We start from the raw sequence: 17210 nt of genomic DNA on the forward strand, positions 1-17210 counted from the left end.
TTCAGCATCATTCTGCGATAACACTATGCCACAGCCAACAGAAAACTCTCTTTTAAATAAAGGAAATGAACTCATAGTAAAGAGTAGTGAGTATGGGCATAGTAAATTATGACTAAAAATTCCACTCAATCACAGAGTAAATCAAAGTATGTTTTGCACTGTAAAATTTCTTAGTTTATGTTAATGTCTATTATTAAGTGATGAAATGACCTACTTCTTTAATAGGTACTTCATATTCTAGTTAAAATACGATGGAAATTTTTTTAAGCAGCCCTACAAAAGTTTTCCCATCACTTTCCACTTCACCAAACAACACTACAACAAGTGTCATATTACTTCTGATGTTGCAGAGCAAATCTTACTTAATCTGTAAGTATTCCAAAGGAAATGCTGCTATTTTATTTGAAGGGGGTTTCAAGGGCATTGTTGCAAGCAAGTCCTTTGCCACTGGGTGAAAAAGAGCTGCTATGCATAGGAAGATCTGGCAAGTCTTATGCAAAAGCTGAGATTCAGAAAGGAAAACAAATCTATCTAAGCAAGACCAAGCTATACACAAATATAAACAAATGTTCACTTAACACCCCCCCCCCCTTTAAATTAGAAATTCATGTAACGTACCTCAATCTGCATCTTTAGATGAGTCTTAAAGTTTGAGAGGAGGGTAAGAAATATGGAAAGTGAAAGTTCAAAAACTTCTGGAACTGATGAGACTCCATTTTTTGACAGTGCAACACAAAGGTACTGCTTAATAGCATTAATAAACATCTCATTTGTCCTGAAGACAGGTCCTGCATTTTGCAGAATGGACAGAAGCAACTGCAATGAAAGAATCTTCGATCGCAGTTCATGAGATCTAGAATAAAACAATGCAGCATATCAGCTCAATGTAAGTCATAAAAAATAAAACATTCTCTTGAAAAGTCAATACACACCACAATGATTTTGTATGTGGAACATTCATCAAATAAATTCAAATTTGACACAACCTGGTGTAGACATCAGAGTCATAAAAAGATGATCTTTTTTGTTGAAGCAGTCACTCTTCAGCCAAGAAGTGCCAAGAATAACCTTTCCCAGTTACTGTTTCTCTCCATTACTGTTGAGCCACTCTCTCTTCCGCAGCACAGCACCACAGGACTGCAGCAACAGTAGGCAATGCTGCCCACCTTAGCCAGAGGATGAAGGGAGCATTCTTTCCTTTCAATGGATTTTTGGAAGATCCCATCTAAAATATCCAGGCCATCTACAGAACTCTGACTACCAAAAGGTGGAAATTCCTCCTCCTCCTCCTCTATTTCCACCAGCATGGAAAGAGAATTGAAGGACCATAAAGACAACAGCTGTACTGCCTGACCTACTTCCTCCCAACACTGACATCTCTTTTCTAAAATACAGTATTTTGTATCATTTATCAGTCACTGGCCCCATCCCACTCCAGGAGTACCTAAGATAAATAACATGCCTATTTTAAGCATGGCAATAGCAAAATGAGGCAACTGCAGTGTTGTCAAGTGCTCCACAGTAACATCACACTTCTTACAGACTGAAATAAGCTAGAATTCATGTTCAGAACAGTGCTACTATTTATGCTTCAAAAAAAAAAAAAACCAAACCCCAAACAAAAAACAACCCAAAAAACCAACACCCCCCCCCCCCAACTAAAAAAACCACACACAAACCAGCCAAAAAAAACCCCAAACGACACATACAAAAAAGTGTAAAGGAAATCTGCATGTATGAAAATATAATGCAATTTAAATAGCATTCTGGGTGAAAGCATTCTCTCCTCAGACTCCTGATGTTCCTTCCCACTTCCAATCATCTCAAAAAAGACTACAGCTCTTCTAGGAACAGGTATAGACACAAATGGCTTTCCCAACAAGACAGTCCACAGCTTTCATTGAACAACCACCCACTAACAGAGGACAGTTATGAAACATAAGGAACAATGCCAGGAAATTTTTCATGCAGTACAGCCTAGACATGGTAAGGAGCACTTCAAGTCAACACGTGACACACACAATAGTTGTATATTTGCTGTATACTGCAAAAATACGAGCTTAATGAAAAAAAAGTAATTCCAGTCTAGCTAAAAACAAAAATGCAAATTAGTAACAAGTATGTTGCAATTAAACTTGGTAATTTCTGCACGCTGGCAAACAAAGTGGGATGGGGGGGGGAAATCAATCTGCAAACATTTCAAACTGATAGAATATAATCCCAAACTGAGAATATTTGTCTGAAGACACTTTTGAGAAGCAAAACATAGCCAGTCAAATTGAGCGAGGAACTTGTTCCTCCCATTCCTGATGGCTACAGGTCAAAGTAAATGCCCCGAACAGCTCTCTGTAGGAGTTCTCCAAGAAAATGCCTGGCTCTGGACACTGCACAGCTGTATGGAACCTAACATAACAACCTCCTTTGACACAAAATGCTTGATTTTTGCATCACGTTGTATCAAGTGTGCAGATAGCACATGACCAGACCATACTTTGCTATGAAACATAAGAATTTAAATATGAAGAGAATTTCAATCATAAATAAAATATTAAATATTTCCTACTTCCAGTGAGTGTCAGCTCATGACTGAAGTCCTAACTTGCTGGCCTTACAAATTCTGTATGTCGTGTAAAGCCCACTTAATTTAAAACAAGTTTAAGGACTAAAATCTAAGTGAATCTTCAAGGCATGTCTCCCCCATCTTATTTTATTGCAGGGAAAAAGGAGATAAAGACATTAAGCAGGTTCCCAGGAAGCATAACCTTGATCTCAACTCCCAGCCTTGTGATTTTAAGCTAAAGCTCCACGTTCAGTTACCTAAAATTAAAAAATATTTTCATTAAAGACTTCATAGCTAATTTCACTGGAAAGATGGTTTTTAAAGAGGCAGATAAGACTTTTTTAAAATGCTGTAGATATCCTATGCCTCCTCTTCTAATTACAGCATGTTTGTAATAGTTCAAAAAGCCATCAATGCCTCAGAACCACCAATAAATTCTAGGCACTTCTCCAAACACAGGATGTCTTCAAATGCCTGTGCAGCTAATTCTTCTTGCCCTAAATGCCATTTCCTCCAATTTGTTCTACATGAAGAGCTTAATCAATTCTAATACTAACGTCAAGGACTCCATGGATTCAGATGAAAAGCTCCAAGTGCCTCAATAGCTATTGCTGCTCTTCCAGAGGGACTTACTCCATTAAAGCCTTTAATAAATGGACAGTCTTAGTCTCAGAGAACTGACTAAACCCACAGGATTTTCATGGCATTTCCTGGAAGACAAATTCTCAAAAATAGTGAGGAAAAATCTCATGCCTCAGTCTTCATTCTTGAATGTCCTAACTTTCCATAGCGCCTCACTAGATAACAGTTTGAAAATGGTTCTAGCCTAACCCTTCAAAACCCTTTCTACTACATCATATTTTTTTTCAGCTTATTAAATCCAAGACATGTATCAGTGATTAAACTAAACTGTCTTAAAGTTACCTGCTTTAAAAGTTAGACCTTGGAACAGTAAAGCTGATTTTATTTTGAAGAATACTGGGCCTTTGATTGTCACGAGAAATCATACTACAGTTTTAGTATCTTAGGAACAAAAAAGCATTCCTCTTGAAAATTATTACCAATTGTTCCTAACCTGCAAAAAAATATGCATATAAATTCTATCCAAGATCAGAAAAGCGAAGTTCTTTGCCAACACTCACAACTAACTAATACTGGTACCCATCTATAGAGGACGGTATTTTTTTTTTGGTTTACAATGAACAATTCTGTAAGCCAAATTGAAAACATGGTATCTTCAGTCAGAGGACAAGATTTCCAAAACAGCCAAATAAAGACTTTGTTTTCAAAACATTTGTGTTTTGATTAAGGAGGCTGTCAAAAGTGTCCAATCTGAGCAAAAGGATGAAACACTATATCACAAATTTATCATAACCAGTATCAGCTCAAAGTGAGGAGCTTATATTAAGATGAAGCAGAGTTGGGTATGTGTACTGGACACCCAACATGCAAGAGAGGTAAGAAATCGTGGAGCATAAACAGCAATGGTTATGAACCTAGGTATTACTTAAAAGCAGAGCAACATTAGACGAGACCAAAAATACCTGATGACCTTCTTCACAAACCCTTCTGAAAAGTGTTATAAAGAGCAACTTAGAAAGAACATGATGTACTTACAGGAAGCGTAGGCATTGTGAAGAAACGTCTAAACAGGTAGATGGGTAGCAGCGGTTGCTTTCATTTAACATACAAAAGATGCATTAAAACATAAAAGTACCTTTTCAAAATTTCTGGGTTCTTTTTACCACACCGTTATTTTTTCAGTAACTGAGGACTCTCAAAAATATTTAAATAATTTATTTTTATTTTCAAATAGAAAAGATTCATTTTAAGAACTCTTAATTCTACTTACTTTGGATCTGGTGGTCCATCTGACAAGGGCTTCATGGAGAGTTTACACAGTGACCTGAATACAAGGAAGGCATCCTTTTGTAAAATGTGGGAAAACTTAGCACCAGGGGTAGGTCCTGAAGAATTTCCAGATTCCTAAAGAAGTTAACATATTTCAGTATTCCATTTTGCATTAGCAGGGTGTGTAGGGAAATCCCCACCTCCTAGCAACAAGAAGTTAACATATTATACAAATATAACCAATTCACTATAGCTTTATGGTCTCAAGACTAAACTAAAACAAACCAAAATATTCTGCAGTCCAGTTAAAATGAACAAACTCACTAATAAAAATTGCCATCTCTGTAAAAAGTCAGAATTAAAGACTGTCATGAAATTAGGTAGGTCAAGTTTAAGTAAGGTAACTTGCAGTGAATTGCCTTCAGACATTTTCAGTACATAACTAGTTTAAAAAAACCAAACCAACTTGACATTTTAATAGAATGCGAGTAGTTACATATCTGTGGTAAGATACATTTGGTAACATTTCTATGGTACAATAGTCACCCATATTACTAAGTTCTTGCAATTCTGTATTGTTGTTCCTTATATAAGCAACACGTTTAACGTTAATCTTCTATTTGTATGGCATATGTGACTGCAGCTTTTTAAGCTTAAAATCTATTATTCCCCAACCTAATTACTCAGTACACTTTGACAGCAGATACCCTCTGTCAGTTGATAATGCATACATGCTGATATTGGATACAACAGAGGGAATATATTTTCACTTCATTTTTGTTAATGAAAATCAAATCCTCTCAGACATGAATTTTTTTATCTGAAATCATTGCAGTAAGGTCATGCCACAGGCTTAAAATTTCTATTTATCGTTTGAAAAGAGCACACTGTAATTATACAAGTATGTCTATAATTGCCTATATTCTTCACTATGTATATTGAATACTAGTTTTCAAGTTTCTCAGGAGCACTTAAACATGGAACTGAGTTCCCTAATCTTGGAACAGTGTACTCTATGGTGCAGCTAAAAATATGCTAGGATAAAAAAGGGATCACATGCAAAATTTACTTACAAAAATTTAATTTAAATAGTGCGTTAAAATAGAATAATGCTTAGAACATGACTTAATACTTGAAATTCATCTGAGTAACTTATTTTACGTAATTATATTAAACACTTTCTGCACAAGTGTTGGGTAACACTTAAAACATATCACTTTTTTCAGTATTTCCTACTTTGTAACTGCCTGTACCTGAGTATCGTTGGAAGAGACAGATAATCTGTCATCAGGTAAAGATGGTGTATAAGCAACAGAAATTGGAGTCCCTGGAATTCCATTTGCCTGAATGTTTTCACTGTCACTGCCATCCTCTAATGTTACAATTGTGCCATTACCACCTCCACTTTCAGCAGTCCCTTCCACATCTACCAGAAAAGATGTAAAAATTATAAACAAATGTTACATAAGAATGCAAATTAAAAGAGTTTTTAAATCTAACGTTTAAATACTAAAACAATCATAAGCAAAGTATCATAAGGAGGAGCTTAAGGCAGAATGTACACGGCATTATATAACTAAAAAAACCATCCAAATATTCTTAATACCCACTAACGAAAATTACAATTAAAAAATTACTTATAACCTTAGGTCGCCAGGTTCACCATTCCACCAAGTTTCCAAGAAGTATTGGGGGGGGGGGGGGGAGAGTCACTGATTTGATACACACTTTACAACAAACTGAAAAACGTAGTGCTACGCTAGCACTACAGGGACAGGCCCATTTGTGAAGTGTTTATGTGGAAACAAAACAGAGGAAAAAAAAAAAGGAACAATAATTTGTATTTTCAAAAGAACATTAGACTCCAATATAGAGAGTGTAAATTAATGTATAAAATCTTGTCCATTTTACTGTTAAATAATGCACAGCTAAGGTCAGCAACTGAAAATGTTTTCTTCAGCATCTAAGTGTTATTTAAATAATGACATATTTTAGCTAAATATTCAGAAGTGTTAAAATAATTCTCAATGTCAAGATTTCAGAGTGCAGTTGCTATTGACTAGACAGATATTAATATACCTCCAACTACTATGTTCACCATTTCCTGCACAATACTTTCTACAATTTCTTGCGCCTTCTCTTCACACTCATTGCTTTCACCATCATATGTTCCTCCATCAGCTTTAGAAAGATCTTTAAAAAGAAAAACAAACCCAGACAAATATTAATGAGAAACTCAGAAATTAAGGAGATATTTTACTTGCATTTAATATTTAAAAATTCAATTACAGACCTATTAATAGGAAAGTATACGTTAAAAAAAGCCATGTTTGGATGCTTTGAAAATAGTATTTGCAGAACATAAGTATTCCAGTGTTTAACCTGTAACTGGTAATTAATCCACAGGCCTATACCAACAAAAGACATGAATTTTGTATTTTCACGTACATTAAACACTGAAAACTTACTGGTCTTGAAATGTTATTCTCAAAAACCTTCACAATATTACATAGGTGCAAAGAGGAATCTTTGCTACAGTGACTACAACAGAGTGTAGGACCAAAGGGCACTCGTGATAAAGTTTAACAGTGGTAACAAGGACAACAGGCATTTTGCATTAGTCAGCTATTTGAAAATACATGCCTTACTCCAGATTTGGGAGAGGGAAAAAAAGACAATCCTCAAGCCTTTCTTTTTACAGACCTTTTCCCTCCCTCCATGAAACAGAAATACACACTGATTACTTTCTGCTGCTGTGGCTTGGTCAGCTTCTGTCTGTTCATTTTCAGCACTAGAAATATCAGATCCATTTTCTGCCTCTATATCTTCTTGAAGGTTCTTGTCCACATCATTTGTGCTGTGGTCAAGCTCTCTCTCATGTTCTTTGGACAGCTGATCAGTCTGTGTTGGAATATGTCTCAGTTGAGGTGACTCAGGCTCATGATGGCTTACTGGAGACTGCTGTAGATGGTGTTGCTGTCTGTGTCTTTCCTTTTCCATCTGTTTGGCTTCCTGAAGCTACAAAAACATTGCAATCACACAAGAATTTCACTATCCAAACAGAACACTGAGCTGTACATGTTTTATACATTATTTTATAAACATGAAATCTCTATTGTCTCTGCTTAAACAGTGCCTTAATAAAGCTGTAACAGTTTAAGAAAATGCATCCTTTGTATTATTATAAATAATTTTAGTATCATGGGATAAACATTTGCAAGAGGGCTGCTTCCCAGCTATGCACATTACACTTAACCATACCTTCACTGTGGAAGAGGGATGACTAAACCACACATAGTATAGGACCAAGAGTTGTCTGCCTGCCCTATAAGGAAGTTCAGCCAGTACATGTGACAATATACAAGGACCACGTGGAGAAACATCAGGGCAGATTTTTTTTCTTTTCTGAAAGTTGTCACAAAGAGAAATACACTGGAGAACTTACAAGTCTTCTGTTATCCTACAAGCATGTGGTATTAAGGGAAAGACCAAAAAAAAAAAAAAAAAAAAGGAAACTGACTAAACATCCAGGGTGGGGGAACGAAACAGGAGTTAAAAATTCAGAAGAGCAGCATTTCCAAAACACTACAGAAGACAGATCCTCAGGAAGAAATAATCATACTTAAAACTGTAAGACAAGGACTATTTTAGTTTCATGGTTCCTTGATCTGGAATCCCCAGAAAGAGAAGAATTTCTGTAACTTGTCTAATGGATTAAGACAACGGTCGTTAAAGTCAAACCAAAGCAGGGTGTCCTTCGAGGCAATGCTCTAAGGACTTTCTATCACTGCAGAGCCTAGTATTTACCACAAGTCTGTAACTTTTTATACTGTTATTTTGGCCACTATAATCTCAGCCCTTTATTCTTTCACTTAAAGCTTTCTATGCTGTATCTTTTGGGGTGCTATAGATCCCCAAGTATATAGTACCTTTCAAATTACAGCTCAAACAATTCCTTCTAGCATTTGTTAGCTATCATATTAAAATAACTGCCCTGAGAGTGTGCAAAACAGGCAGAACTGCTTATTAACTTGCATAAAGACTAGACTTATAGTCTGGCAAAAATGAAGACTTCCATTGTAGAATAGTAATAATAATAACAAAATAATAAAAATAATATAATAATAATCATCTATATTAAATCAGTTAAAAGGAGAGTAACTGCAGATTTCTCAAAGCACTCAGACACTGCATAGCTTTTGCCATGACATCATAAATATGATGTCTCATAAATCTTAAGACTGTGACGGTACCACGTACCAATATGCAGTTGCTTCTGAGAGGAAAGTAAGTTAAGTATTACATATTCTTAGAGAAAAGAGTTTGTAATAATACAGCAGAATTACTTCTAGAAGTAGCTAGGAATTCTCAAATCTGGGCATCTGCTTTTGTGTGTGTTTGAGTTTTGGGTGGTTTTTTTTTTTTAAATAGGAAGTAGGACAATTACTTTGCCTTACTGATCTTTATTATCAGCAGTAGAAGGCACAGGGCATATGTTGGGGTCTCTGCTGACAACTCACAATAGCAATTTCAGTGACATATAAGTATCTGTTTGTGACTACTACACATAAAACGTTAAAAAATGTAAATGATTACATGACTGGAAAGGGGTTTTTTTGGTTTGTTTTAATCATGGATTACTTCTTTGGTGTTTATCATCACAACAACATTGGAGCATTTACCTAACACTAATGTACTCCATATGCACTCTTACACAGGTAGTGTGGCATCTCTTGACAGCCTGACAATAGAAACTGAAGTTGAATTAAATTTTCTATCATTAAATACAGAAGACCACTACGAGAAGTTTAAATGGTATACACCATCCCCACCCCCCAAAACCACATTTCACACCTATTTCAGAGTGAAAAACACAAAAAGAACAATGTAAGATACCAGATGTTTTTTTTTCTTCAGAAGTACATAAGCTAGGAAAGCCCAAAAGCTTTAATAATAATGACAAAACAAATCTTTCAAGCTGGTTTGCTTTTAAGAGATAGTTTCTATATAAAGATACTGAGATACTCACTGCTTGATTTTCCATACGTGCAAAAATGACATTCAGCATTTGTGTTAGAGTGGCCTTGGCTGTGGTTTGATTTATGAGATTTTTGCTTGCTAGATAGATATTGTAACATGTTCTTACAGCCTGTAGCACTGTTCCTTCGTGGATTTCTATGTGTTGAGATGTTACTGCAGTGAGCAAAGCCTAAATAAACAAGCACACACACACATTTTTTTTTCCCAGTCAAAACTTTTCTTGTCAATCAAACAGTTTGCAAATGAGTAAATATCAAAATTGCATTACTTTTAAAATATAACTAAGTACACATCTTGAACTGCAGTTTAATTAAGTTTTCCCATGTACACTGGTAGCCATATCGGAACTTCATACATACCAGTTATATTAAATTGAGAGTGTTTTTAATCAACATATCTAGGAAATACATGCTTTATAGCATATAACAGCAAGAAGTAACCAATGGAGATATCGGACAGGTAGTTACTAAAAATCATCCTAAATTTTCTAGACACAAAACATGAACAACAGACTACCTGTTAAAATCTGGAAAGCAATCCAAAGGGTCCAGAAGTTGTTTTACACATAAATGTAAATGTGAAGAACAAAGACTGAGTATGAGATTAGGCAGCTGTAAGTGGGACAACTACCCTTTCTAAACACTCTCTTTGGGTAGATGCTAGAATATTGTGTTGCCCTCTCTGTAGAAATTAACTTCTTTCTTTCCATTTGAGCTAGTACCTGCTTGTCTTTTTTTACAAAAAAAAATAGGCAAATAAGCCTCTAATAGATCAGGTAACACAGAAGTAAGGAACACATCTTTAGGTGATGTAAAGGCAGGCTGGATTGAAGAGCAGAAATAGTGGCAGATGAAAGCTGAGGACAGGGTGTGAAGACATTGTCAGAGGCGCATGTTGGAGAGTGGAAGGAAAGGGGAAGAGCTTGGTCCGCAATAGAAAAAACATGTTTATACTGATCATTGTACTCCAGTAGAAGAAATCAGGGAATTTTATGCATTAAAGATTTTGACAGAGTTAATGATTTAATGGGACGTTTAGGGTAAGAAAGAAAGAACTGGAAGCACTGGAAAGCTCATACTTTTCTATCACAGTTTATCACAGTTAAAAACAATAGTTATTTTAAGTGTTGTGTTATTTAGTCATCAAACCATGCCTCATTTCTCTTACTGATATTGCCAGCACTTCTGTCCACACATGGCACCAACAAGTGGACAGAGTATCCACTGCTCACTCAAACTCTTTAAAAATCACTGTACAGCTTAGCAGGAAAAAGAAAATCAAAGACCCACCTCACTGAGCTGCTGCTGACGAGACCTGAATTCTACTCCCAGATAAGCAGTCCACTTAAGGTCCCTTCTTATTCTACCTGTGGTGCCTCGGTTCTCTCATCAGTGGACATAGGGAGGTACATATATGGATGACTGTACTTATGTTTCCTACTGGAGAGTATACATTCTTACCTGCATGACCACTAAACAGCATCTCACGCTACATGACCACTAAACAGCATCTCACGCTACAACCTACAAAGTAGTACTGCCTAAATGCCCACTAGAAGTCTTTTTAATCAAAAAAACAAAAAAACCAAAAAAAAAAAAACCCCAACCAACTGAAGAAAAGAAATCACAGAGGTAGGCAAACTGTAGACAATGGCTTTGTTAAAGGAACTTATTTCTCTGAGCACTGGTACTGGGGTTTTTTCCTCCCAAAATTCAGTTTCTGTGTCACCGGCCTTCTAAAAACCCGGAAGTGCTAAGCTGAAATTCATACCGCCATCCTTAATTCTTACCCTCTGTGTGCAACAATTCAGTATCTCCACAGAACTTATCAATACTCTTCTTCTGTTAATGGAAAAATCAGTCAGGGAAAAGGACATATAAAAGTCATAACAAAATCCAGTGCCTTATCTGGATGGAGATCAGTGACAAGTGGTGTCCCTCAGGGGTCTGTATTGGGATGAGTACTGTTTAGTATCTTCATCAGTGACATAGTGGGATCGAGTGCACCTTCAGCAAGTTTGCAGATGACACCAAGCTGAGTTGACACGCCTGAGGGATGGGACACCAACCAGAGGGACCTGGACAAGCTTGAGAAGTGGGTCCATATGAACCTCATAAGGCTCAACAAGGCCAAGTGCAACGTCCTGCACCCGGGTCAGGGCAACCCCTGGTATCAATACGGGCTGGGGGATGAAGGGATTGAGAGCAGCCCTGTGGAGAAGGACTTGGGGGTATTGATGGATGAAAAACTGGACATGAGCCGGCAATGTGCTCTCACAGCCCAGAAAGCCAACCATATCCTGGGCTGCATCGAAAGAAGCGTGGCCAGCAGGTCAAGGGAGGTGATTCTGCCCCTCTACTCTGCTCTGGTGAGACCCCACCTGGAGTGCTGCATCCAGCTTTGGAGTCTTCAGTACAAGACAGACATGGACCTGTTGGAGCAGGTCCAGAACAGGGCCACAAAAACTATCAGAGGGATGGAACAACTCTCCTATGAGGAAAGGCTAAGAGAGTTGGGGTTGTTTAGCCTGGAGAAGAGAAGGCTCCAGGGAGACCTTATTGTGGCCTTTCAATACTTGAAGGGGGCTTACAAGAAAGATGGGGACACTTTTTAGTAGGGCCTGTTGCAATAGGACAAGGGGCAAAGTTTTAAACGAAAAGAGTGTAGATTCAGACTAGATATAAGGAAGAAATTTTTTATGATGAGGGTGGTGAAACACTGGAACAGGTTACCCAGAGAGGCTGTAGATGCCCCATCCCTGGAAACATTCAGGGTCAGGTTGGACAGGGCTCTGAGCAACCTGATCTAGTTGAAGATGTCCCTGCTTTATTGCAGGGGATTTTGGACTAGATGATCTTTAAAGGTCCCTTCCAACCCAAACCATTCTATGATTCTGTTCTATGCTCCCTATATCAATGAGTGTGTCCCCAAAACCTATTTATACATTTAAACCATTCACCACCTGTCTCTTCCCCTCTCCCCTTTGTTTTTAATACAAACACCTCCTACACTGGCCTTCACATTTATCTTTCATTAAGTTTTATACTGTTCCACCTCTGCCTTACTGCTAGGAATTCCTGGGGGGGTTGTGAGACTTGCAGATACTGAGTTAAAACACACTGAACCCCATTAATTAGAGTTGTAGATCTCTTCTGATCAGATAACATATCTCCATCCCCTATACCACAGTACTCTCGCACTCCAAAATCCCCCCCCAAAGCTACTCATGTTAATCACAGCTCTGCTGACTTCTCTAACTCTTTCCTACATGTTTCAGGAGTGAATGCGATCACCCTGAAGGCAGGTAACTCCCGGTGATTAGATTCTGCACTCTCTGATCTGGCTGGAAAGGCTGCACACCTGTACGTATTTTAGTATTCTACTTTTTCAAGTTTTGTGCATCATAAAGTCCTGAAAGGCCAAAACAGAAAGCTCCCTTAATCTTTCACTAATAATTCTGTAACAGAATTAACCTTGGAGAACTTTGTCTATGCTAGTTTAAAAAAAATAAGATCAGTAACTCTTGAAAACAAGCCAAACAAGCGGAGCCCAGGCATAAACAGACAGCTATTTTTTCCAAAGCACTACTGTTTGGGCCCAACACAGTGAGTACTTAGATTTAGTTAAGATTTCTTTCACCCATTTCCAAAAGATAACACTGACACACACACACTTACAACAAATCACTTTAAGAACCTCCTACAATTTATCACTTGGAAGAGAAGGTCTCTTGCTGCCTAGCATTTAGGACACTAATGAAAAGGTGCAGGGGGGCAGGGGGATCAAGTCTCCATCTCTTTTCTTCTAGCCATGTCATTCATAAAGTTACTCCTTTGTGTCACTTTCTGTCTCCTTGTTAAATTCAGGTGATTAACAATTTGATATTTGAAAGTCCAATTTTAACTTCCATCTCAGTTCAGTAAAGTCTTATGGGTTTTTTTTTCCAACTTTTAATAGTAGGAGACAATGCTTTTGTTTTAATTGGCTTAACAGCCTGAATTTTGTAAGTTTCTTCTTTCAGTATGCTTGTTATGACTACTAGAGCTTGCTTCTTTTCACACCACCTGATAAGGGAGTGTGGAGAGGAAGAAATGTTTACCTCCTTAACAGATTAATCCAAATTCACTGAATAACTACATCTCCTATGCAGACTGAGAAATCAGTCTTTCCAGCAGGACATCTCCTTGCAGATATCTATTAAAGAGTTCAGCTTGGCTACAGAGGTCCTGACAGTCACTTCTTTGGGTTTCTTTCCTTCTCAGGCACTAGAGACAATGAACCCTAATGACCTCTATACACGTCTGTAAACTGATAAGCATTTTTAACTTTGATCTTTTGCTATTACCTTTCATATTCCTTCCAATTTAGAGCCATCCTCAGGCTATTAGTCATGCTTACTTCATGTCTCAATGCCATTTCTCGTCCTCTACTATCACAATCTAGCAGACATACGAGAACAAACATGAGACAGGAAGTATTTTACAATTACTTTCTGACAACATCCTTCCCTTTTGGCAGCTTCCATTTAGGGGTCAATTTGACAGCATGCCGTAAACAACATCACCTCATTCTGTATCATAAAAGAGTACATCATTACCACAACTGGCATGACAGCTAACCCCGAGAAACCACAGGTTACAATCAGGAGTGGCAGTCCTGCTCTTCTGAAACCCTTGTCAACTCATATGTTAGAAGACTAATCCTTCCCTTCCTCACTTTATCGGTTTTCATCAGATTACCCCCCAACCCTACTCTGTGGCCAAACAGCTACTAGGTCCAATGCAAAGAGGAAGAGAGGGGAGACAGATGAGAGGACAACCACCTCAGCTACTGTCCCCAGTTAAGAAAGATTACACAAAATCTCAAACTGCTATGCAGCAATGCATGTCCTTGAGAGGTGGAACAACAAATGCTCTGCCTTCCTCCCAGCCATATGCTCTTACTGCTTATTTTGCAATAGGTCTGGGGCATGAAGCCACCTGTGCCACCTGTTTAATGGCAACACATTAATACAATTAAAAACAAACAGCACAAAAACCCCACAGGTGCTTTTCTGGTGTTTAGTTTTGGGGTTTTGTTTGTTTGTTTGTTTTAAAAGTGATTTTAGTTGATTCAGAGTATTAAATGCATGCCAGGACAAGGGATGAGGCAGGACAATGTCTGGGAGCAAAGCCTAGACAGAAAAATGCTTCTCTGCAGAGGTCAGAACAGCAAGTTACTGCAGTGGATCTACTGACTATGGAATCACAGCATTAGGTTGCTCTTTTCTATCACGGTACAGATTTGCTGCTCAAGGCTTTTTGCAGCTGAGTTCCCACTCCTTCTGGTCACACTTAGCTCATCTCTTTTCATCCAGTATCTTCAGTGTGCGCTCAGGAGAGATGATTTAAAAAAAAAAAAAAAAAAAAAAAAAAAAGCCTATTTTACTATACTCCTCCCCTTTGCTGTTCTTTAGGCACCTACGGAAACCTTAGGAAAAACATTGTTGGCACTACCTCATTGTATTTCAGGTCCTTCCACAAAAGCTTTGTCACAAAGCCTGCAAAAATACCAACAGCCATCAAGCTTTCCTTGTCCTGAAACTACTGGCTATCATCCTGACTGTAAGATTGTTTCCTTAAGCTTTCCTTCCAGTCCTTCACACCTATTGTTCTGTATTTGAGAAAGACCCTATTGTTCTGTGCCTCTACCTAGTTACTATAAATAAAGCTTATTCATTTTTATAAACAACCATCAGATGGGTTTGGGAAAGGAGAATAATTTTCAGGATCATTTCTTGAGTTACAGATTATCATATCTTTGTATGACACTCACAGTATTTTTTCTTTTACCCTGAAGCATGATTGCCTGTTTAGTGAATTTCCTGTTATGTAAAATGAGTGTATTACAACAGTACAGGAAGTATCACGATTTGTGAGGCAAATGTAGTTTAAAAAGTAAACTAAATTAACATTAATTCTCTACTAAAAACAGCCAGCATCTATTTGTACCTGTAAACTTTTCATTCCTCTCACACTGAATATTCTGCAAGAACAGAATGGTTACGGTGAAAGAAAGTAACCACAACCAGGAGAACAATTTAGGAATACACAAGAGGCAGATGCACCTACGTAGCCTAGTTTTCAATTCAGGGTCATTCTTTTCTTCCTCTCAGCAAATTCTGATGACCTTACCTTTGGAAGATTTATGACACAGTACAGCCATCATCTAATCAGCACAGGCTTACTTGGGGTAAAATACTCATAATTCAGTTACCTGAGAACTCTCGAGTACTTGAGACAGGACATAAAACGCAGTGGCCCTAACCCTTCTCTCTAGTGTATGCAACCACATAATTCTGTTTTCTTTGAGAAGGGCTATAAGGTTATTTTTAATAATAAATTTTTTTTTAAAGTCAACTTGAAGTCTGAACATTAACTTATCATGAAATAACGTGTTACTATGGACTGACTTTTGGAAAAGTGCAGGAGACTTTAGTCCTTAAACCACAAAGCAACAAATACATCAAATAACCTTCACAGATAAATAATTTTTCAACGAATGACACTAAAAAAATCATACAGAATGCAGTAATACAGTTCTCCAAGTGATATTTAATTTGTGAGCAAGTGGTAAGATTATCTCCTGCTTTTTACCATTTTCAAATTATTCAGTCATTTATGTCATACATTTACTACAGCTTTAAAAGACCTACATCTACCTAACTTAGTTTACCAGCTTTGAAGACCTAAGGAAATACACTGTAAGGGTATGAAAAAATAGAAAAAAAATACAGTGTTTGCTTCCAGCATGCTTTCACAGTCAAGACAGTGATTTAAATCGTGTCATATCCTAGATTCTACATCAGATTTCAGTAATTAACACTCAGTATTTGAATAAAACTAGTACTTTTTTCTACTTAAAAATCAATTTTAAGAAAAAATAATCCATATTCACAAGTATGTGGTCAGTTACCAGCCCTGAAACACACTGAAGGATTATGACTGTGAAGATTGCAGGAAGAACAGAACTAAGTTCCAGCTTCTCCTGTAGAAGATACTATAAAGATTATAAATTATAAAAGAATATAAAGTTTTATTTAGTTTTATCACTGGAAAGTTAGGTGTTCAAAATGAACTAGAATCCAATATGGAATTAAACAGATACATATTTTGCAAAACACAAGTATTTCATGTCCAACTCTGAAAACATAATCCTTCTCTAAAAAATAAAATTGCGAACTGACAGGACAGCATTTTCAGGTTAAGTAACCAGTCCTAGCCATTAACTTAAGATGAAAGCCTCAAAATACAAAGATTCAGAAATAAAACCTCCTGCATCATTATTTTGATTCTCAAATCTTTCCATAATCCACAGCTCCTTTTAATCTCAGCAGGAGGAATTACACCTTCTATGATCTTTTTATAGGAAAAACTAACCACACTACTACATGATACTGTAGATTATTAAGTTACTTAGATAGCATTCCACACTACTGAAACAAAACTGCATATGGAATGGAAGAAGTTTTTTCTAAGGGTCTTCTCAATTTGGAATCTGTTTTAACACAAATTCTGTTAAAATTCTGTCAAATCTATCATCATTCTTCTTATGCCTCAAAATTAGTTAGCTTTTACAGTCTTCCCATTCTGTAATCCAACAATGAGTTGTCCTCTATTTTTAGTTAGTTTCAAAAGGCAACTTGTGCAAGCAATGTTTGATTCAACTTTCCTTCCTCCATGGACACTGGTCATACTGACAGCGTGACTAGTTGTAAAAA

At 37.2% G+C, this 17210-nt stretch overlaps 1 protein-coding gene across 1 annotated transcript in view; it reads right to left on the reverse strand.

Annotated features, from left to right (window-relative positions):
• ARFGEF1 (ADP ribosylation factor guanine nucleotide exchange factor 1) overlaps positions 1 to 17210 on the reverse strand; it is a 103412-nt gene that overhangs the window by 44552 nt on the left and 41650 nt on the right. The window contains exons 5-10 of the mRNA XM_052786783.1: positions 9441 to 9620; positions 7156 to 7429; positions 6491 to 6604; positions 5665 to 5837; positions 4413 to 4546; positions 619 to 853 (exon numbers count right to left, since the gene is read on the reverse strand). Coding sequence (XP_052642743.1) covers positions 619 to 853; positions 4413 to 4546; positions 5665 to 5837; positions 6491 to 6604; positions 7156 to 7429; positions 9441 to 9620 — 1110 coding nt within the window. The remainder of the gene's footprint in view (positions 1 to 618; positions 854 to 4412; positions 4547 to 5664; positions 5838 to 6490; positions 6605 to 7155; positions 7430 to 9440; positions 9621 to 17210) is intronic.

Source organism: Harpia harpyja, chromosome 5, assembly GCF_026419915.1.
Source record: "Harpia harpyja isolate bHarHar1 chromosome 5, bHarHar1 primary haplotype, whole genome shotgun sequence".
Classification (NCBI taxonomy): domain Eukaryota; kingdom Metazoa; phylum Chordata; class Aves; order Accipitriformes; family Accipitridae; genus Harpia; species Harpia harpyja.